Source organism: Oxyura jamaicensis, chromosome 13 (assembly GCF_011077185.1).
Source record: "Oxyura jamaicensis isolate SHBP4307 breed ruddy duck chromosome 13, BPBGC_Ojam_1.0, whole genome shotgun sequence".
NCBI lineage: Eukaryota > Metazoa > Chordata > Aves > Anseriformes > Anatidae > Oxyura > Oxyura jamaicensis.
The window spans coordinates 11075581-11099678 of record NC_048905.1 but is presented as its reverse complement, the minus strand read 5'-3'; the positions used below and the strand labels follow the sequence as shown (position 1 = coordinate 11099678).

Here is a 24098-nt window from a genome sequence, read left to right as displayed (position 1 = left end):
CTCCAGATGAGCCTGGTACAATGTTTGAGCTCCCCTTTCCTCTAAACACTGCAGGAAAGTGAACATTTATGTCCAGAGTTCACCTCGAGGCTTGCTTTCCAGAGCTTGTCATGGCTTTTGCATGGAGTGACTGGCTCATGCATCTTCCCACCCCAACACGCACACACCCCTGCAGTTTTGTGCCTCCTGAGCTGGGCTGTTGCCTTTCTACAAGGCATCCTCACTGCCACGTTTGTCTTGAGGTTATTCTCAACCAGATGACCTGTGCCCCTTCAGAGCACAGCTGTATGTAGCTACAGACATAACTGGACCTTCCTGCTCTCACATGCATGGTCAAGAGCTGCCAGGCTGCAGTGAACCACCATGACATGGTGCCTCTCTTGTGTACCAGCTGCAACCCCACTGAATCCCTTGGAAAGGATTACAGGGTGAGGCAAAATTTGACATGAATAAATGTGGGACAATTAGAGCTTCATATGCTTTACCCTTTCTGTGATAAAGCGAACGATTTTACTCCCTCCTATACAAAACAGGCCTTGGCTGGAGTGGAACTATAGGACAGGGTTTGCTCTGTGTTTCAGGAAAGGAGTTGGTGATTATCTAAATATATTTTTAGGTGAGATCTTCAAACATGCATTCACATTTATGTCAAAGTTAAATTCAAATAGGAAGGAAAAATGTGTTAGAGCACTGTGTTTGCTGCTCCTCTTGTAAGCCTACACAGAAAAGCCACCCAGAGTTGCAGTCCCTGCTGTTAGGCTGCGACCTGGATAGTCATTGGCATTCGAGTCCTGGAATGACTATATTAAAGTTTTCAAAGATGTGTGCTCTTTCACATGACCTGCCAATCATGTTGGAGCAATGCCATAAGCTCTGGAGTAGCTGTATCCTCAAGGGCACCAAGGAGAGGAAGAGAGAACAGAGTTGCAGAGTTGAAACTATTACTTATTTATATAAAGTATTGACCTGACCTCCCCTACTGAAACACCAGCATTAGATGCTGGGGGAAAGGGATGCCAGAGCCAGACCTTTCTGGGGAACGGGAAACAGAGATAAATGTGGCCCAAATCAGGCAGCATCCCATTGAGAAAAGGGGGGTGGGGGGTGGAAATGACACAACAAAGGCGGGCAGGGAGGTGGCACTGGGTCAAAACTGTGACCAGTGTGTGGGCAAGGAGGCAGCAAACAAAATGACCAAATGTCTCAGTCAAGCACCAGCAAGCGCTGTTGTCAGACCACTTCACAGCATCACCGAGATGTGCCCATATTGCACCTGAAAGCTGAATGTTTACAGCTAGGTTTGCATGTATTTGTCACCACATGGTAATGAAATGTGCTTGTGAAGGCAGGAAGAAGCAAGTAGAAAGTGTTGCTTAAATAAAGTCATTGTGGCTGGAGCTGAGCAAGTAAAGGGTCACAGCTCCGAGAGGATGAGATGGACGCTCCTCTTGGACTCCCCACTTCCCTGTCTGATATATGCACCCAGGCTCAAGTGAGGAAAACAGCTTGAATTGGAAGTGGAAAGAAAAAAAAAAATGAGGGCAAGTCTCCTGAAGACAACACTAGTAGACTTTGTCATGCTTGGCCCAGAAAAGTGAAGACTGCCAGTGGCCCCATTTGTTTGCTGTGTGTCCAAATAGGAGGTCTAACACTGGAGAGGAGATAATCAGGAGCATACTGCAGGTGCTTGATCAAGTGCGTAACATTTGCCATGCACCAGAGGACCAAGTTTCAGTGACAGCTTCCCTAAAAAGGTGACGAGGGTAAACAAGCTAAATGCTCATAAGATGCAGTGGATGTGTTCCTGAAAAAGCCTGGGCAATGTCGCCTTTGATAAAACTCTTCTAAAACTACTGTCCTGTGAAACAGGAGTCGTCTGGAGCTGAGCTGGGGCTTCCAGGCAATCATTAGAACAGAAGCCTGGTTTGAACAAGACGACTGGTGAACAAGGGGCAGAAAACAGAAAGGAGCTGAGGAAATCAAGTGTATAACATGAAGTATGTCTTCAGCTAATCCATGAAATGGCAGAAGATACACGGACTGTGATGCTAAGCAGAATTATGTAAATGATTACATGAAGCAGCTGTGGCATGAGCCTGCAGATACAGAGAAGGGCTCCAAAGGGAATAAACAGACACAGACAAGGCCAGGAAGCTAACAGTGAGGGAGCTTCTTTTGCTGAGGTTTCTTTAAACTAAATAAAAAAATAGAGGCATTCCCATACAAAAATACAACCAATCCCACTGCCAGGCAAATTCTCATAGGATCCAAAAGGCTGTAGCAGAACTCTGGTTCCAGACAGAGAACCATTATGTAACCTAGAACAGGTTGCCTAATATTACATCCCACATTTTTCAGACTGCGTTTTAGGCACATGACTTTTTTTTTTTTTTTTTTTTTTTTTTTTTTTAACTGCACCAAGCACTCAGAGAGCCCTTGGCTGCAGTGACGCCTACCAATACTCACACCAATGAGGACTAGGAGAATTATCTCAGGCAGAAGACACAGTTCTCTTTCGTGGCCAGAATAAGTAATGGGCCAACAGCTCTCTTTTCTCTAGCAACTACTGGCTTGGATATGCTAATAATGAAGAGGTAGCCAAAACTTTACTTTGCAAGAAGCCACTTTCAGCTGCTTACATTTGTAGCGAATTTAAATTTTGTAAGTAAATTTTAATTTAAATTGAAATCTCAACATCAATATTCCTACCAAAACAATGCTCAGAGCCTTGCATTATGCAGGGCATTTAAAAGTTTTCAGCTGTCTCCAAAGTCTTCTGTACGACAGCCACTCTTGATGCCTAGCTGAGTGCCAGTGTGTCAACCTTCCTCACCTCAGAAATAAAAATTCTTACCATCCTCTCCTACTAGAGGAGTATAAAATAAAATTAAACACCTAGAACCAGTCTAGTGGATTATGGAAGGGCAGTGGAACAGAAACAGTTTACAGGAGCCTCCTTCATGGTCAAGGAGCTTGTTACAGCTCAACATACTTTGATGCACTTCTTGGAGCTGGCCATGGGGTCTAGGTCACTGAAGACCTGGCCCTGAGTCTCTAAGGAAGTGTTCCCGTTAACTTAAATGATACCAAGATGAAAACTTGTATCTCCCTGGGTGTCTGGCAGTGCATCTAATATACCTTTGTCTCGTACTTCATTAGCACTATGTTCAGGCAGCCAGCTCTTTGCAATTGGGTACCTAAAACTCTATGCTCCTGAAAGCCACTAGAAATACCCGTGAGCTCTTCAAGCAACTGATAGAATTAAAAAATAAAAATAAAAAAAAAAGGAATTAATAATGATATAAGGGTGAAGATACAACATTATGTGCCAGTATCCTTTGACATCTATTAGTGACAGAGTAAGAGGAGTTTCAGAGCACCAGTATTTGCAGTGCTCCACCATGAGATTCCAGGTTCTGCTTCTCCTTAATTTCAGAAAGACAACTCTGTAGCCTCTGGCTTCTACATTTTAGTTTTTCTCATCTACTAGCCAGCAGAAGCAGAAAAATAAACACACAACTAGGAGCTGTATTCACAGACAGGAAGTAACTTTAATTAAATATTGTGAAAGTTGAAAAGTTTTTACAGCTTGAATTTCTGCAAAAAAATTATAACAATCTCTACAGTAGTTAGTTTCTCTAACAATAGAACTGTACAGTGTGTGTGTCTATTCAAAAAGATTTAGATAAGAAGGTGAAAGGTTAGTAGTTTCAGAGATGACTTCATTTTAGCTGCATCCTAGTACAACTGTGAGGAAATAGGCATACGTTATGCAATCCAGTCATTGTGAAGCTTCACCTTTTTAAAACTGAAATCTGGACGTTTCCACTTAAAGCCATATTCTGTAAACAGCTGCATCTTTTACTTTGTAAAAGATAAGGGTGGTGCAGGGGAATTTTTATAAAGTCCCATTCATCAGATCACTATAAATAGCTGCAACAAAACAAAATTATGCACATTGTCAAAGGATCTTTGGACACTGGTGCAGAAGACTACAAACATAGATGGCTAACACTGGTGTTAAAAGTGCTATGACTGAGTGGAGCTCTACAAGAGTAATTGATGGTGTCACTGGACAAAATATGGCTTTAAATTTGATTACATTGTCGTGCTGTTGCTTACTATGTGAATTAGAGTAATTGCTTGGAATACACAGAAGCAATAAACTGATGTCTCTCACATTTTCCAGTTTTTTCTCCTTTTATTTTCTCACCATGAAAAAAAAATCCTGTTTTTTTCCCTTCCCCTACAAGATCACACTGTGACGTTCTAGTGAAAACCATTGCAAAATTCATACAGGAAGCATGCACAGTTGCAGCATCGTTGTAAATGATTTCTTGCTCAACTAGAAAAAAGTTATATTGTTTTAAGGTAACAAAACAGTTCTTTTGTGCTTTTCAATTCCTTTTTTTTTTTTTTTTTTCCTTAGAATGTTAGTGATGATTGACAGTTCTGGTGCACAGTACAATGTACAAGTGAAATGAATATGATTTGCATTGTTAAGGCATCCAATCTGCTGGTTTATATTTATGTGAAAGACAGAGAAATATACAAGCAGACTTAAGAAAGAAAGTATTTTCATTGAGTTCTATGAAGTTTCTCCCCATATTTAATGCACAAAAATGCGTCACTCCAAAGAGGAGAAATCCCATGCATATTAATAGAGTAAAACAGCATTAGTTTTTGTTAAGCTTCAAAAGCAAAGGATACATTTTTTTTAAATCTACATAACTAAATGCTACAAGAATAATATGCTACCTTTTGCCATATATTGGAAAAAACTTCTTAACTTACAAATAATACAAAAATAGACAATGGCTTTTGGGTGGAAATTAAAAAAATGGAAGCATGATTTTAAACAATACTAAAAAAAAAAAAAACCCTATAAATGAAATGTTTTAAAATCACATTTGAACAGCTAATACAACGGTGAATGACCAAACAAATCAGCACTTTTCACATAGCAAACATACACAATAAAATAAACTGGGGTAGGGGAAAAAAAGCAATGTACAAATTCCAAAGATAAATACATTATTTATATGGATATTTTACAAAATCCCCTTTAAAACAAACAAACAAAAAAGAAACCCCAGGAAACAAAAAGCTTTTTTTTTCTTTAATTAATTTTGCAAGTATGTGCAAGCTAAAGGTAGTGAGCTCTTTTTGCAAAATATGCAGTAAAATTCTTTATTGTGATATTGAAAAACTGTCTTAAGACATTAAAATGTATAAATAGAACAACAACTTTGGCAAAAAATCACAAAAATCTACAGTATTTATAACTACATACAAAACACAACAGCAAAGAAAAAATATCAGGTAATGTATCTTCAGAGCTTTGCTGCCTCTTTGACTAATAGTTTTTAAGAACACTTCCCAGATAATGATAGCAAAATTTTTTGTAAAACAGAAGCTATGGTTTTGATTTGAAATCTTCCTAACAGCCCCCCTCCCCCCCCCCCACCCCCCACCCCCATGCCCCGAACTTGTGTTTTCATTTGACTATTCAAAAGCAGTTACCTGGTGCTTAATATATTATGATACAAACTGAGAGGGTCGACCGATACAGGACAAATCCTAGCAGGAAGGTGACAAAAATGTGTGCTTTTACGTTGGGGGGATACAGACCTGCAGATTAACCTTTTCTCATTCTGCCCCATAAAAACCAATAGAGCAAGGGGCACCAGGGTATGACGAAAACACCCAATGGATGATGGCCACAGTCTGTGTCTTGTGATGGCTGTGCCAAATTTAAATGGCATTTTATGCACAGCTCCAGTGACACTGAACTTCAGGAGGCTAAAGAGAGCCGTGATAATCTAATCCTGCAGTTTTAGCAGTATATCTAGAGGCACTGGATTCTGAGCTCAAGAAGAAATGTGTTTGTTATTTGCATCCTTACCTAACCTTTCACCAACTTTTTGTTGCATTATTTACACACTTATTTATCCCGATAGTAACGACAGAGATTACGAATCCCATCCCGCTCCCACCATCCAAAAATACCAGCTTTCTAGGGAGTGATAGCTATTTAATGAGAACATTAAAAATGCATCGTATTAGAAAATCACCACTGGATAAGCAACCTGTATGAGCCGACCCTTAATTAAATGGCCATAATTCTTCTACGAAAAACTAACTGGCACTTCTATTCTGTCCCATACAGACTTGTATGTTACTGACACCACTTCATTTTTCTTTACACAGCTTTAAAAAAAATTCATAAATTAAAAATGTGGAGTTCCATCGCTAGTGTCCCTCACGTAATTGGATGATTTATAAAAGACAAATGGTACTGAGTTAAATCAAGCCTTAAAAAAAAAAAAAAAAAAAAAAAAAAAGCAAGCCCTCAACCCCAGAAAACAAAAACAAAACAAAACAAAACAAAAAAGGTGGATTTTTTTTTTTATCAACATACAATAAATATATTTCCCAGTTATTTGGGATGGACAGCTTGAATCAACACCTTGCAATTGCAGATTGTTAATTTCAGTATTTGCAAGGATGATGATTTTTGTTTGTTTGTTTAAAAATCCGCAGTTATTGTAAGATTCTTCTTTATTTCTTTTTTATTTTTAAAAAGGCCTGAGTAAAAAGTTCCACTCTGGGACTTGTATCAGATTCTCTCTGAAGCAGAATTCAACCTCTTCATTAATAAAATTCTTCAAGGCAATTCTTTCACATGGGGGGAACAATCATGCCAGATATAGCTGTCATAAGGAGAGGAAAGGGGGAGAGAGAGAGGGAAAAGAGTTACTTTTGTGCATTCTGAAGCAACTTTTAAAATCCTCAGCATTTTTAAACATTTACTAGCAACATACATGGCCATACTGTGAATTAAATTTACACATAAGTGTGATGCAGTAAAGACAACTACATGCACATTAATCCCAGGAAGCCTCTTTCTGATTGGAAAATGTTGTCAATTGCTCTGCTGAAATCAGTGAGCTTCTAGCAGAGCAAATACAGTTCGCCTGATGTGAGAATCATCCCCCAACTTAATTTTCTGAACTTAGTTTCAAAATCTCAAAATGTTCAGGAGACTTAAACCTGTCCCAGCCATTGCCACACATTCCATTATTTCTTAAAAAGAAAGCTACTTGCTCTACATATGAGTAAATGGCTGAAGTCCCATAAGCCACAAGTGTTACAGATCTGGCAGTGTGTTTGTTGCAGAGTAACACTGGATCATTTTCCTATGCCAGTTTTCTCTTACTAGTTCACTGTTCAGCCCTGAGACTTGTGTATGCATTTCCAGGTGCTCAGAAAAGGACTTAAGCTTTCCAATCCGTTTTTTAAGTTGAAGTAGAAATATGCCCTTAACTAACTGATGGCGTTGCAGACCAGCAGCCGATGATTTTATTACACTTGTAGCATATTTCACCAACTACATTAAATGAATAGTAGAAGAGTACGTTAATATTAATTTAGAATGTCCTCTCTTTTGTTGGCTAAATTGCATCATCAGTATTCCTTTATTATGCTTTCTAACCTCAATTTGTGTGGAACCACCACCTCTCTTAAAGCAGAGGCATTTATTAAAGGTCAATAGGTACGATCTTCCACCTAGCTTGGCCTCCAGGTTGGTCTGGAGTGTCCGAGTGACATACTGTGAGCAAGCACATCATTACAGGAGGTAGTCATGTAAGTTAATGATGAAAGCTGTAACAACAATGCATCTCTAAAACACCAGTTGTATGGTTATTTGCAAAAAGGTAGAAAACAGATTCGCCTTCAGGTTGGCAGCACTTCATGGGCACATTATTTAAATGCTAGAACTGCCTGCCATCTCAGACATCTGGACATGTAATTTCTTAAGGAAGAACTCAACCCTATGACTGGTGCTGATTCATTGTGCTTTAATTACAGCTGCAATTATTTGATAAGAACAGAGCCAAAGTAAAAGGCTCACAGATTTGGGTTTGGAGGGGGAGAGGAGGGAAATGTTTTCTCCACAAACACCACCATATGTGCAAGAATTACAAGTCTAATCAGCAAGGGGAGAACAGCTCGAGTAAACTGCACTGATTAAATGAAATAAAATGAGAGGAGAAGGCGAGAATGCAAAACACATCCACAGGTTTGCAGCAGGCCATCCTCAGAGGTGACATGTTGCAAGTATACAGCAGAATTTCGATTCCTGAATTTATTACTCAGCAACATTTTTATGTGGAATTGCTATACTGATTGTTTTCACTCCACATAAGGGCTCTTCAAGGTGCTGGAAATTAAGATAAAAGGGATGGAGAGGTGAGTTAAGTTGTTTATGCCCTACAAGAAGACATTCAAGTGAGTTGTATAGCATTTACTGACATCGGGTGGTTTTTTTTGTTTGTTTGTTTGTTTGTTTGTTTTAAGATTTCTTGCCAATTTTATCAACACTGGATAAAACAAAACCAGCTATGTTAAAAATTAAATAAAAAAATAAATCCCCAAAAAATTTGTTTCAAGAGTGTCTCACATAATAAGCTCTGAATGCTCACAAGTAGTATTTCCCCTTGGTACATGTGACTGAAAATGAAGCAAACCCAAGTCAGGCAATGCTCTCTGTTTTGGTACTCAGTTGCTCCCTACTCTACTCCTGGGATCCCTACACTGTAGGCCAGGGTATGGATCCTGGTCCATGGACATCTGCCGACATCCGAGGCAACAATAAAATAGGCAATGACAGCAACGGGTACAGTCAACCAGACTGTAATTCTGCTTGTGGCAGCCCTGTGAGGCAGTCACCCACAGCTAAAGGTGAGAGCGTAATTTTCCCTGTATGAATAACAAAAAAGGGGCATGGGCAGGGACCTGAGTCACAGGTTGTGGTCCCAGTTCTCCTAGCTCACTATATTACATTGAGTAATTTGATTTGCTTCTGTTTCTAACCAGTGGATAAGCTATATCCCTATTAGAAAAGCACTTGGAGATTTCAGGATGACACTTGCTTAGCAGAACACTGAGGTGGAACAGCAGTGCTTGGACACCAGAGATGTACGTTACAGCACAGAGAAGAGCACTGCCAAGAACAGTGCTCCTTCCTTTCCTGCTCAGATAAGCCAGGAGTTAAGCAGATGGGAATGGATAGTCTTCCTTTGTGTGATGAGTGCAACAGAACAGAATCAGATGGCTAAACAATCCTCTGTTCACACTACTTCAACATGTTGTCCTTTTCATACCTCTAAATTCTAAATTTAGTGAAACTTTAAAACAAAATGTTTTGCTTTAGAAAAATTGCATATACTTCAGAAAATGTCAAAATATTATTCCAACAACAATGAAAAAAAATCTCAAGCTAAAAGATTAATTAAAACCAAATCCAATTCACCAAAAAGTGGCCAAGAATTGCCTCTCTCTTGGGTCAACATAGCTGTCTACTCTGTAGGATCCCAACCGAAGGTGACATAACTGCAATTCCCCACTTCATGAGTTAGATACTTTCCCACAGTTACATATCAGCCGTGCACCTTTTGCCATTGGAAGAAAACAGTACAGATGCAGATCATAGCTCATTTTTTCAAAGCATTATTGCCTTTGAAGAGCTCTGAAATTCTGAATTAAATTACAAGGCAAATGACAAAATGATCTCTTTTCTGCCTAAAAGCCTTGATATTTCCATTCTTTCCAAGTCTTCATTTATATCACTCTACTTTTATTCCATAAGTGCTACATCTAGTCATGCAAATTCTCTCAGCTGTAGCTTGTTATTGATCCTGAAAACAGAGATAGCAGTGGGAAACACTGTAGGTATGAGATCACAATACCTCCAAAAACAGAGGGCAGAGACTAGAAAAACTCTCCCCAATGGGCATTATTGCTTTCATCATACACTAATTTGTATTTGCCACTAGCAAATTACAGAAATAATGTATTTTGAGTTTTACAAAATTGCATGGCAAAGAGAACAACAGATAAGCCTAGCTGTTGTTTTAGTGAGTTCTGCTATCTGAGCTACCTAAGGAAAGCTTGATTGCTTTCTGATGTATCCAGAAGCCCAAGAGAGATAAGACAGCCTCCTTATACAAGGTTGTTTATTTAAGCAATAAGGCACAACAGGCAGTGCATTTCTGAGTCATTATTACAAGCCTCGGGTGGTGTCAGAAGGCATGGGGCTAAAGGCTGTATGTCTTTAACTCACCAAGAAGTTCAGCAATGACCTAAAAATGAACCATCTCTTGGTGGCTCATTCCTATTATAAAAACTGAATTGCTAAATAAAAATTAGGGGAAACACTCGGATCTGTGTGGTTTCTGGGCATTACAGATCTAGATGTGACATAATGAGGAGGCAATCAGCAAGCCCCAGTTGCATCCGGCACTCAGCTTATTCCATAATTGCTTTCCATAACCCAGTAGGCAGAATCTGGGAATTTTGTGTCTTGTGAAAGGAAAAACAGTGCTTGAAAAAACCTTCTCCTGCTACTTGCTTTTTCTCTCTAACCTCAACTGCATACTGGGACAAGTTGAAGAGATGACAAAAACATTAATATGTTCAAAAGCTTCTGGCAGTCAACTCTTACCTCCTTTTTTATTTTTATCTTTAATTTAGAGACAAAACATTTTTAGCTGCTGCCTTTAACATCTGTAGCATGTCAGCAGTACCGAATTTTTAAAACACATACAAATTTATATTCTAAACACCACAGCTCATCTGAAAACTGTTGTGTGTGACTCTTGATGCAGTCTGTATTTATAACAATTCTTACTGAAGGCACCCAAGTGCTGCTTATCTTTTCCCAGTATTTTCACAATTTCTGTGTGTGCTTGTGTGCACGCATACATCTCCAAGGATTCATCCTTCCAATTCATCGGTGTAAAACGCACTGAGGACAATGCTTCCCTTCAGTCACAATGGATACCAGCTTTTATGAATGAACTCCTTGCGCTCTGCCTGCATATAGATTTTTCAGCTGTAACAGTGCTATCAGCATTATGCCTGCAAGCCCAGTGTCTATCTTTTCAGAGGCTGCAGAGTGACATGTGGAGTCTGTGGAGCCATCCTCCCCCTGCTCTGTGCAGCTCCTCCTGAACACAGCTTTAAAAATGAAGGATTTTGTTCCCTGCTCAGTGCTCTTTGGATAATTTGCACAGGCACGTGGAAAGGAAAATAGACGTCAGGTCTGGGGGAAGCACAATGCATACCACAAAATCTTTCCCACCTCTGGCACAGCTGGAGGCAGCTGGCTGCATCTGCTTCAGAAAACTCCTTGGTCTGAGTGAGCATGAAAACATCTCTCTCAGCACACTAATGCACAGTGAGGTAATTATACAGAGAGGTTTAGGCACAGTGTTGGAAAATAGGCTGAAGCAAACAATGAAATGGGCAGTGCTGGTCTTTGCAGCATCCTCGGTTTGACAAGCTTTTGTCTGCCACTCCCTCAGCTTGTGTCAATGCTCCAGAATGGATTTAGGTGCTAATGCTGGAGTACTTTGTAACAAGAGGGGGAGGGATGCAGAAAAGGAGCAGCCCCTTACTACCAACATTTGAAGAGGCTTTCAAAGATGCCCTGCATCATTTGTGGAAATTAATTGGCACAGAAGTACATTAATCCGTGCTAACTAATGTTTGCCCTGGTACAAGTTAAAGTGGAAAATGCTGCTGTTGGTTTGTAAAGTATCTTCTATTTATGAAAGGCAAAGGTTTGTGCCAAGCTCTGTAACGGTCTATTTGCTCTCAGTAGGATCTCTGCACAAGTGTACTATGACAAAGGAAAAAAAGGAAGGGAAGATTGAGTGACGTACTTCAGGAGAAGGCCAGCCCCTGGAGAGACCCTGCAGTGGAGTACTTGCTAGAGTCCACAAAAGACTGGTCTGATAATGGACGACAACAGGGAATAAGAGAGGAAAGAAAGAAAAAGGATGGTATTAGTAAGCTGAAATATTACTCGTTTTTATCATAACAGTAGGTCTGTGCTTTAAGAGACACAGCCTCCCAATTCATCAGTATTAGTTGAGTTAGAGGTAGGGTGGTTGCCAAACACCTGCAAGGCTGGCGGTGAAGTCCAGTTACTCTTTTGGGGAGGAAACTTTAGGACAGAGGCCACCAGGGATCTCCCATTGTCTCCTCTCCCCTTGGAAAACTCAATGTCGTTTAGAGCCTCTCAAGGCACTGGGAACTTACGGTTTTGAGAGCAGCCTTCTATGCTCCAGAGCTGGTTTCACTTACCTTGCAGGCTATTGCCGTTGGTGCTGGTGCAGGTGGGAGGAGGAGACGTTTGCGGTCTCACAACAGGCGCAAAAGCACTCTTCTGTTTCACTGCTGAGACCATGTTGGCTGGTGAGAAGGAGAAAATCCCAGACGAACTGCTACAGTTTGAGGGGAGGCTAGTGGAGGAGGCCATTGTTGGACTTGATGGCACAACTAGAGGAAAATAAGAACCCCCAAAAGGCATACCTTAGTATTAGAAAGTCAGTACTACTGCAGAAACAAAATAGTCCTGCTTCTTGGATGAACTAAGTCTAATTTCGAAGGGCCAAGGCTTCTACTGCAGTTAGACTTCTGGTTGCTCACAAAGTGTGATTGGTCACTGTATGAAGCACACTTTTTTTTTATTATTTTTTTTTATTATTTTTTATTTTTTCCCCTCTAAGTTCTCTCAAGGTCTCCTTCAATTCTCTGTCAATTATTCTAAGTTATTATTCTAAGGTTTGGCATCAGCCATTGCCCTGGTCAGAACGAGTGAATAAGAAGGAATCCATATATGATGCAATAAAGAGCTTTGGTTCATGTGCTTATTATTGAGATTTTAAGTGTGTTTTCATGAAAATAAAACCAACTCCTTTTATTTTCAGACTGCATTGCTGGCTTTCCCTCTTTGAGTAAAAAAAAAAAAAAAAAAAAAAGTCATTAGTAAATCCTGTGTTTTCACTCTTTGTCCTGTTTAGAAACTGCATATATAGAAGATGGGGCTATGAATAATTACGCATTATAGAGTAAAATTCGTATCATCTGGGCTTTGCATTATTATTTTATTTGCATTTATGTAGATAAAAATCACCCTATTTAAGTTCTTTTTTGAGTATCTGATATCATATTTGTTAACACTGAGGAAATCAATTAATGGAAATTAAATGTTCAAAGTTTCACAGTCTGACAGATACAATCTTAGTCTGAAGTCACTCTATGTCTGGAAGTACTTGCTAAGGGAGAGCAATCAAAGCACCTAAATTGAATTGCTACTATACAGCAATTAGTTTATTGATTTAATTAAGAATGCCACCTTTTAATTTTCAGGTCATGATTGAAGCATTTTCTGATTCAATGGATTAGGCATTAGCAGAATGACAGATCTACCAAGAAAACCTCCCAAAATATAACTAGAATAAAGAACCAGGGCTGGGAAGTGAAGTGCTATTCTAAAGAGGACTTTGTTCATAAATATGGAATTATACACTGCTTGAGTATTTTAAATGCATCACTGGCATCTGCTTCCAAAAGGAGATGTCTCATCAATCATGTTATATTATGAATTCAGAGTGCAAATTCTATGACAGTAAATTCAACTTAATAAGTATGTAAGGTATTCTGCAACATTATTTGTTACATTATTATTAGAGTACAAAATAATAACTGGTTAGCAATTCTTAAGTTATAAGTACTAGTTACATGGGTAAATATTTTATTCTAAATTTGTGGCAGCTAAGAAGCTTTGGAGGTAATTTTTTCTATGAGAGTTACTACTCCTTTTTAATTCTGAACTCTAGCAACACAATTCAAAATCATTCATTATTGCTGTTACGTCACTAAACTTAAGATTTGATGTGTTAGCCATGGTATGTCCAGCCCTGTTTCTCCTGTCCATGCTAAGGTCTCAGCCTATAAACCTTTTTATATGACAAGACCTTCTGGCCTGATTCTGCTAGTAGCTTTCTGCAAATGTCTGTGGAATCTGTTATATGACATGAGTAATGTCAGAGGAATTGGGCAGGTCCTATTCATTTAATTTTCTCATGTGAATAGGGAATACTGAGCTGTGGCAGGAAAGGTTCATAGGCATCTACCAACAGAAACATATATGTGTATATATGTATACATATATATATTTAAACAGGTTACTCAATCTTTAATATTATAATGCAGAAAGTTAGTCCTACATATAAATATTTCCATAACTGGGACTGTAGAACATAAGCACTTTATGCCATGGGATATATGTTTTGTAAGACCAGAATCTTTATGGCATTCTCCGTACAGTCACTAAAATACAAACTCTAAGAGCCGTTGTCACATTTTACTAATACTAAGTTCTCAGTGAAGTCAATATACTAGTTACAAAGCAAATGGCATATAAGCGATCGAGATTAGGCCCAATAGTAATTCATAACGTGCATAAAGGTTATGAGTACATTATTTGCTCAGAGGTCTTGGAAACATCATCATGCAGCTTATGGAAATGTCAGTCTGTGCTAGTATTATAGCAAACTTTTCTGCCCTTCATATCTTACAGTTGGAAACACTATTTTTCCCGCAGCAAATATGCTTAGCCTCCTTCCATATTCACTGCAGCAAAAAGTGTGCACCAATAATATTTGATCAGCTCCAATGGAAATTAAGTCAATTATGCCATCCCTGCTTTCTAGAATTGGCAATGTTGAAGACAGCATTTTGTATTTACAGAGTACAAGGTAAGTTATGAAACCATCAGCCCAAATCAGGAGAAGCGTTATTCTTTTTCAGCCCTTATGAGACTTCCAAATAATAACAACAAAATAGAAAAACGCATTGCTGGCAACACCAATGTCTTCAAAGTGCTTCAAAGGTCAGTGGGGGAGAGAAAGGGGAGGAGAGAAAGGTCCAAACTTTGTTTCAAATGCTCAGAATAGAAACTAAATATTGAGTATTACAGAAAAATCGCCAACTCCTTGTAATGAAAATGTACAAATACAGAAGAATCATATAATACTCACTGGCATAGGGAGAATTGGCAGCAGATCCATTCAGGAAGGTTGGAGAACCGCCTAAATTTGACATTCCAGCATTCCCATAGCCATTCATGCTTGTTGTGACAGAGTTATAATTTGTCTGCTGAGGGGTGGTGCTTGGCACGTAGCCATGAGGTGACACGCTGCTTGAGTTGCGAGTAAAACCTTTTGTGGGGAGGGAATACATTTAGAAATTGGTGTTAGCCCAAGAGCAATTTCTTAAACAAACAGCTACAAGCAATTTGGGGCTACTAACACAGCCACGGTGTGCACAGGGAGGGGCAGGACTGACCACTGCTACCAGCAAGTAACCCAAATTGTGATCCCTACTGCCTGGGTCATTACTTGTGGGAACTCAAAGAGGGAGGAGGAAGGCTACAGCCTTCACAGGCAACCTATTCCTTCAAGGAAAGATGACCATTGGGTATTCTTGGAATACTCACTCGCTCTAAAAGAGCTGTTTGTAGGAGATGAGTAAACATGACCAGTGTTTTCAAAGTTAGCTGTACATACTGATTTAAAGTACATTAAAAGCATGTGATTTCTGTTAAATGTCTTCTGATGTCTCTCATTTAATGCATCTCAAATTACATGCTACAGCACACTTCAGAAAACACAGGGTAAATTTCTCAAAGTAGTGGAAAATCCGAAGTCTCCTTATCCTAGTCTGATCACTATGTTGGTAGAAAATGACCAAATTTGGCTCCAAGTTAAAATTTGAATTTCTACCTAATTCTGGAAATGATGTTTGGAGAAACTCATATCCAAATACCCCAAAATGAGGATTTGTTTCTAGAAGCACAGGAATACAAAATGCATCTTCACTCCTGGAAGATGAAATATAAACTTCTCTTCCTATTGCATAGTACATCCATAAAATATTATGAACTGAAAATCATTTCTATTTTTTAGTATAATGCAAAATAATTTTTCTGCCCTTCTGAAAAGCGGACTCCTACTACTTTATCATGAAAGTGGATTTTAAGTTTTGTAATAAAAGGAGCTGAGCAAAGGAGAGTGAAAAATGCAAAACTTTTTTAAAAAAGATGTTTGTCACTTTTTTAACTATAGAAATTAAAATACTGATTTTATTTTATGTAAAGTGAAAAACGCTCTATTTTAAAAATGAGAGAAGCTCTGAAAATGACTTGGTAAATATTTCTATTTTTGTCCACTTTCAAAATCTAGAAAAATCTCAAACTCTGAAAAAAAATAGTGCCAATATAATGTCTCTTGCAAAACCAAATCAAAAAGTAATAAAGTGATACTTTTGTGTTATAAAGAAATACTATATAAGGCCCAGACTCAGTGATCATCCATATTCAGGAAAATATGTAAGTACCTACTTAAGATTAAGTACATGCTCAGGTTCATAGAAATTCTTTTCAAAATAGTGGGATTTAAACCCAAGTGCAAGTGTTACTCTGAGCAGACAGAAAGTGATCTGATACATGCATAAGTGCTTTTCTGGAACTGGGGCTAAGTCACCAAAGAAAGCCCTATCTCATGACAGGACTGAGTAATTTGAAGTTTCTGCATGCAGGTGTGATGGTGTCTGTCTGGATGTGCTTCGTGCATTCAGTTTTGAACCATCACTCTCTCATTGCTCTGTGTGTTTGCCTGACTTCAATCAGAAAAGGTTCAAAAAGAGAGGAAGATGTGTCTTCTCCTGACCCTGATTGGTGGCCTGTGAGGCTTCGGAAACATTGACAGCTAGTTGACCGCTAAAGGAATTCACTCCCATCATTCCTGCGTGGACTGACGTGTTAGCAAGGGCGGGGAGCTGGTTGTGGTTGCGGGGGACACTGTAGAGTGCTTCTGCGATATCTGCTGCTCTTTTCAGGATTATTTCCTAGGGCACAAGAAGGGTAAAAAAGAATAAAAGAGTTACCAAGTCTACTCTGACAAACCTTTTCTTACATACTAAAATAAAACATTTCCCCATCCAAAGGAAAAACTAGATGCTTTTCTTTCTAAACCAGCTAGCTGACTGATAGCTGATGCTTATAGATCTGCTTCCTTCGTGATAAATCCTGACAACTGTGGTAAGAGAGTTGGAAGCTTCAGTCCCAGTGGCCACATTTCTGTATAACAAGACAAATAGGCAGAATGGGTCTGAAGCCTGGGCTTACTCCACCTTAAAGCTAAAATATCTTTAGGGTAAGACTGAAACATCACTGGTGGCAAGAAGTAATGCATATCATCGCCCATATTATACAGTCTCTGGTGACAGTGGCCAAATGCCCCCAGGGTTAATAACATGTTGCTTTTCCAAGCACTAAATTCACATACTTTAAAAAGAAAGCAAGCAAACTAAACCCCATTCCAGATATGGCATTGCCCTATGTATTTATTCTTGTCTCACATTATAGTATCATATACCTTTAGCCCCTGATCTATCTATACATCTAAGAAATAGCCATGTTTTAGAATTGCTGAAGTAGAATGCATTTACCTGGTTATTATGTGGCATACCATAGAGTGCTTCTACTAAATCAGCAGCCCTCTTAAGTATTACTTCCTGTCAATATAAAAACAGATGTGTTGCTCTGAGTTCAATAAACTCCTTGTGGGGGAAAACAAATATTAGAATCTTTTATATTGTTCTATCAGTTGCACTGTGTTTTGTATTGTTTTTTTTTTTTTCCTCCCACCAGGTAGACCTTAATTTTAACAACTCTCAGCAACCACTCAATGGTGTTAAATCACTAGTTCATCCTATTCACACACACGCTTAATCAAGTCAAAAGGTGAGAATCATTGGTGCTGCAAAATAAAATACATCACTCAATTGTCTCTACCATCTGCACCATAAACCACTCATCGGTTTATTGCAGAATACAATCCTGAGGTCATTTACTAGATTACTGCAATCAATGTCATTCAGAGCATGTTATGAATCCCTTCAATGTGTTTATTTTTTTCTTAATTGCATACTGCAGGAATTGTGACCTTACCCAGCAGGCCACGTTCAGAAGATATCCCATCAGTTCTATGCTACTGGTAATGTAACCTTTCAACTATTTTGGTTTGTATCTTGATATGACAGGTCAGGGTGGGATCCATGTACACAAATACATGCAATATGTGAGAATGGCCCAGTGAAGTGTTTCCTTGAAAAAATCCCAGCATGGACAGCAGAAGTTAGAACAGTCTTGGATATAGCTCTCATTTTGGGACATAAATTAAATTTTTATTCCTCTTTTTTCTTCCTCCATTATCCTATTTGTTCCTATTTGTAGAGCATTCTACATGGGCACTCAAGTAATACTAGCATTTCCTGTGTTCTTACATTTTAAAGTGTGGAAAAATCTCTGTCAAGAATCCTGATAGAAAATGTAAAAAAAAAAAAAAAAAAAAAAAAGCATTACAGAATTAACCCAGACTATTTTTATTTTCATATTCTTTAAAAGCATCTGGCATATTACCAATTGCCTGATCAAAAACAGTCCAGACCATCCTTTAAGTAAAACACCGTATTTTTGTAACTGCCAGCCCCTGCATGATGCTCTAATAAACTAACATGATGTTTTTCATCATGGTGTATTTCTGTAGGTAGCTTACAAAAATAGTAACAGTTCTGAGTATTTTACAGTTTTCTACAAAGTTAAACTTTTAGAGTTAAAATATTTTATAAAATAGCCATATTTTATACCAAAAAGAAACAGTAATGCTCAATTTTCATATACTGTAGAGTCTGATCAGAAAATAGAGATATAATTGCGTTCATTTTGCTGTCACCATAACCTCTTCAAAAATCCTTGAACAACTCTTCAAATGACAAGCTTTTAGATGCATATTAGCATTTTTTTTCAATTTTAAATTCTCTATAATATAAGATAAAACAGTTGTCATACTGCAGTAACTACTTATGACATATATAATGTCCTAAATTCAAAAATGAGATAGAGGATTTTTGTACTCCCAGTAAACATTTAGGCTTGACTTCTGCTGCACACCCCTCTCCCAGAACACACATTTAAATTATTTTCCACATATGAAGTGAGATGTAATATATAATCGAAAGATTTTTGAATCACTACATTGAAACAGATTCTGAGGAGTTAGTTTGCTACAGCCTTTTCTTTTTTTTTTCTTTTTTTTTTTTTTTTCCCTTCACGTAGCTTGACCACAACCATTAGCTGTATAATCATGGACAAGCAGACTACAAGCAACATCCAGGTACAATCAATCCTTGTTGCTTTACCAGAGTCATCAGAACACTAAGTAGCCCTTTTTGCCTCATGTTGAAGATACAAGCTGCAGAGTAGAAGCGTTTCAGAAAAAATGTTATCTTTTTCAAATATGACTGTAGATGGAAAATTACTACACAGGTGTTTGACTTTGCAAACTAGGATTTATTTCACTTCTGTAGAAATTGTTTGCACTATATATTTCACTAATGCAAAATTAAAATGTGATACAGAGCCCACAGACTGCTTTGCAATATTGTTAACCTAAGCTGTCATTATGCCAAATTACTAAAAAAAAAAAAAAAGGAAGTTTAAATAGTCAATTCTGCTCCACCTGACTAATCATAGTTATTTATGTAATGCTGAGCTAAAAATCTCAGAATGCATCTAAAAAGAGATTGAAGACCATGTTAAAAAATGAGGTAATTACATGGAATCTTACAGCTGCTCTACCTAATATCAAATATATTCCAGTTCCTGAATATTGGAAGTTATTTGATGCAATATTATATTGTATGTAAATAAAACTAATTGTCATGATGGTTTACTGAAGCATGCTTGACAAGTAGCATTCAATTTTCCTAGCTAGTCAATGGTTATCTTTTTCCAATATCTTCATAGCCTGTAAATTTGAGTTTCATACTTTCTCTAACAATATTTTCACACAGTAAGAGCATTTCTTGTTTATGACATTTTCAGATCATACAAAGTAGATTTTACACAAAAACTCTTGTGTCAGATACTGGTATCTTCTATTCCAGAGCTGACGATAGTTCTTATAGACACAAACTAGCTTTAAAGATACACAATAAAATGCTACTACAGACATGCTCAAAGTATTAACTTCTTGTTTTCTGAATGCATTTAAACCTTTTGCAGCTCTGCCTAAATTAGCGTAGAAATTACCGTACCATTATGACTTCACATACAAAGGAACCCCCAAAGTCCTCTATAAGTTAGAGCAACAGACCTTGCAAGGTGCTTGGATTGCGGTGACCAGAAAATTGTTCTCACCTCCATGTCATTACGCTCACAGTGAAGCAGCCCCCGAGCATGTTTGTGTTCGGGATCTAATATATTGCCTTTCAATCAGAGCTGAGAGCCACTGAACACATAGACAGAACATGACGAGCAGGTCAGGAAAGCAATAAAGATTTTACAGAGCTGTCCAAGGTGCTAAATTTACTCAATAATGGGTTTGGCACCATAGTGTTAACCTCTCATTTACTACCAGTTTGAGGGACTAAATTGAAGTAGCTGACTTCATTTACCTTGAAATGTATATTTTATGACATTATGTAAGTAGATTGAAAGGGCACTGCAGTTTTAACAATTTAAAGGCTAGAGCATGTTTAAGATGAAGCTTGAATATTTATTGTATATTGCACTTAAACTATATAGTATATTAAAATGCATTGATTAAATTTGTAAAAGGTATTATAAAAAAGGACAGCTAATATAAAAGATCTATGTCTTTTAAAATCCAATTGATACTGTATGTTACCACTGCAATGGTGATAAACAGATAGGTGGACAGAGAAGCAGACAGACATCAAAAAGTAAGTGAAACTCACATCCTACAAAAAGAAATCTCTGCACAAGCTCAAGGTCTGCTATTCCAGATATTTTTTTTTGTTCACAGCAATTATTCTTTGCCTTCAACACAGAAACATAGATTTTCATAGCAGTAAGTGGGCATCATGTAAGGTCCTTCCAATTGAATATGCAAGTGGAAATATTTCCTGAAGAGACAGAGTTTGACTAAAGCTAATATCTAATTTATGGGGGCATTTATCAAAAAAGATCCACTCTTCTACTAATGTTAAAAGTCTGACAGCTTTTGGGTTAGAGTGAAGAACTGCGCAGCATTTAGCTCGAGGGCCTTCTTGTCTTTTATTTCTATTAAAATAACAACTGAGCAAATATTGAAAAGAGTAAAATATTATACTACTTTAAAATATTACTTAAATATTATTAAATAATATTTAAAATATTATATAAATTATCATCATACATTACTTTTTAAATAATAATATATTAGTTTAGAGATTAAATACGACACATCAGAACTCTGGCCTCCATACAGCTACACAACACAGATCCAGAATCCATTTCTATTCCAAAACTGAAGCTGTTTTTCCACTGATGGATTTATTATTATTATTATTATTTTGTGAAACAAAAATGCAATGAACTATTTCTATCAAATTTTCTTCCTGAAAATAGTAAGGAAAGTTTACATTAAAAAAAAAAAAAAAAAGAACAGGTGGGGTAGGGAAGTCTGCTGTGACTTTGCATATTCCAAAATCACTGTAGGAAGGATTATATAAAGCATACGAGAATGACTGTGCTTTTAAAGCACGATGATCATAATTTAAATAAAATCCTCTTCTGACTAAATGTACCCTGAACCAACATTACAGTGACTTGGCATGTTTTGTTTGTGACATGCATTCCCTTTAGTAGGAATTCATTAATGTCATAAAACTTTCATTTTGAGTTTTATTACGACAGACGCATTTTTTGTCAAGTTCTATCATAATGAACAAATTTTGTGGCAGCTTTAAAAAAAATCTCTGCTGTTGACATCTGCCTTTTTTTTTTTTTTTTTTTTTTTTTAAATAGGGTGTCTAGTGAGTATATCCACTTTTGTCCCAACGCTGCTGTGAGTCTAGTCAGCAAAAGGGTATCTAGAATTATAGTGAGTTATTCAAGCTTTGGTAACTAAATTAGACAGTGTTCAAGGTACTTGTTAAATCTAAATGAATTTGGTCATGAAAAAGCTGGCCACAATACATAATACTCATCAGCCACATATTGTATTATTGAGACCACCAAAGGATTTATGTACTTGTGGAGGGCGTGGGGGGGAAGCAGTTCTAGCGGACTGTGAGGCATTTATCTTATGTGTTGTCTAGATATCATATCACCTTCTAATGCTCTTTAGCATTGTAATACAAGAGAGAGCTCATTCATCTTCTGAGAGGGTACTTAGGGATGATGATGTCATTCATACTTCCTTGACTCTTATGTCTGACCTCCTGGCTCTGCCTTCTAACTTCCTACTCTCATGGCTACTTGCAAGAAAAAACCTCTTCTACAGAGTCAAAATACTGAACAGCAGACTCCAGTTCCTTTCTTCACCTTGCAAAGGTCACATTCTGAAAGATCAAGTAAAAATTAAAATATTTTGTGCTCAAAATTTTCCTTTGTTTTTCAACGGGTGAAATTTTCGATATACTAATATAGGATATGTACTAAAACTAAGTTTTAAACTTAGAATTTGTACATGCACTATACAAAAATAATAGTAAAACAATAAAGATAAAGTTGTGAACACATCTTTTTAATTCTAATGGCAAAGATAGCATTTAGGTAGAGAACCATTTAAGGATGCCACAGATCTAAAATGCCAGTCACCTAATTTGGTATACAAGAGTTTCAGCCTGCCCAGCACCTCCCATCTTTCCATATCTACCGGGAGCATTGCATTATTGTATCATTTTCAGCAATTATATTTTATAAAAGACTCATAAAAGGCATTCTAAATGTAGAGATCCTCCATTTACTGTAAAACTGAGCAAACTAAGCCAGCTTCATGGGGAGTATAAAATAGCAGGGCCATTTCACTAAAAAGATTTTTGTACTCAAATAAAGATGAAAACTTCTCTACCAAACAAACAACTGAGTCGTTTCTATATATTATAATTGAATCATACCGAAAAAGTAAACACTATATCACGACAGGAAGCAAAATGAGAGGGAAAGACAACATAGTTCACTTGAGGGATAAGAAAGCTTCTGCTTACCGCTGCCTATAGGATGGAAGTGCACTGAACCAGTCCTGTTACTGAATTTCAATGGCAATTTCCAGAAAATAAGTCTACAGTGGGAGCTAGAACCTTAGCTTTTCCCAGCCATTGTAGTCTCATCAGCCTCCACCCAGACTGAAAATCACAGCCTAACTCTACAGCACTAAAAACAGTCATGCATGACCTTACCACCTGCTCCACAATGAGCCAACCTTATAAATAAAATATAGAAAGCCTATATGAGGCAGCAGGAAGAACAAACACTGATGTGCAAATGTGAGCAGCCATCTAGCCATAAATGTTGAGAATCAATGATTAAAACACCTCTTAACCACAAAGGTGATAAATGCATAGCAATAAGGAAAACACACCCTACTCAAAAAATCTCCATTGGAAATACTGATGACAAAAGAAGGAACAAAATGATGATGATCATCTCTAAGTCTGTCCTTGCAAGTCTCCCATCTTACCCCTATTATCCTCCTGTTAATTTGATGTACTTAGACACACACAAAAAAGTATCAGCCTCCTTTTTTAATCCATACCACTCATGCTGCTGGTCTTCATTTCCATAAATGATGGGTATGTAACAATGGCAACCGAATTAGTAGCTGGCACAGATGTGTACCTCATCTAGATACACAGTAACGTGCAATAAACTGGCATTAATATAGTTGCACTGGAATAACCCTTTGAATAAACTGACATTTGAGAGTCTGGATGCTCCCACCGTATTATCATCAACTGAAGCATCTGGCAAGTAATTTGGACAGTTCTGTTGCTGAAAGCTCTGGAGTTCTCTGCTAATGTTAGGTCCCTAAGTCAAAGAGAGAAGAGTGGATGTGTGAAAGCTGATAAGCAGAACTAAAATCACTCTGCCAGTGTTTATAAAAGTGTCCCTCTTTTAGGGACTTTAGCCAATGGTGATTGAATTATGAATTGGTGATTGATAAAGACTCTCAACTATATCCCTCAGATGGCTGCAGAACTTCTGATTCTCCTAAATATGTTTACAGTATGGATTTCCCCAGATAACATTCACCAGAAAAAGGCATTTATAGCATTTAGAGACGGAACTATTCAGAGTTGTCAATTTTTAACCCATGAGGCTGTGCCCACAACACAAAATTGGTAGAAATTACTACATTCTATTCTCATATCTATTTACATCCTATAGCACATCA

At 37.7% G+C, this 24098-nt stretch overlaps 1 protein-coding gene and 1 long non-coding RNA gene across 10 annotated transcripts in view; one reads left to right on the top strand and one right to left on the bottom strand.

Moving 5' to 3' along the window:
- Window positions 1-3531: 3531 nt before the first annotated feature.
- EBF1 (EBF transcription factor 1) overlaps window positions 3532-24098 on the bottom strand; it is a 273556-nt gene continuing 252989 nt past the window's right edge. For 5 of the 9 annotated variants that reach the window (XM_035338929.1, XM_035338930.1, XM_035338927.1 and 2 more), the window contains exons 12-17: window positions 17365-17430; window positions 16584-16761; window positions 14895-15074; window positions 12154-12348; window positions 11730-11798; window positions 3532-6713 (exon numbers count right to left, since the gene is read on the bottom strand). In XM_035338929.1, coding sequence (XP_035194820.1) covers window positions 11731-11798; window positions 12154-12348; window positions 14895-15074; window positions 16584-16761; window positions 17365-17430 — 687 coding nt within the window. In that variant the 3' untranslated portion in view covers window positions 3532-6713; window position 11730. The remainder of the gene's footprint in view (window positions 6714-11729; window positions 11799-12153; window positions 12349-14894; window positions 15075-16583; window positions 16762-17364; window positions 17431-24098) is intronic. The other 4 variants (XM_035338933.1, XM_035338934.1, XM_035338931.1 and 1 more) reach the window with 1 other exon arrangement.
- Window positions 17426-20682, top strand: LOC118173961. Its single transcript, XR_004754478.1, has 2 exons — window positions 17426-17912; window positions 19034-20682. It is a non-coding gene; the product is annotated as an uncharacterized LOC118173961 (long non-coding RNA).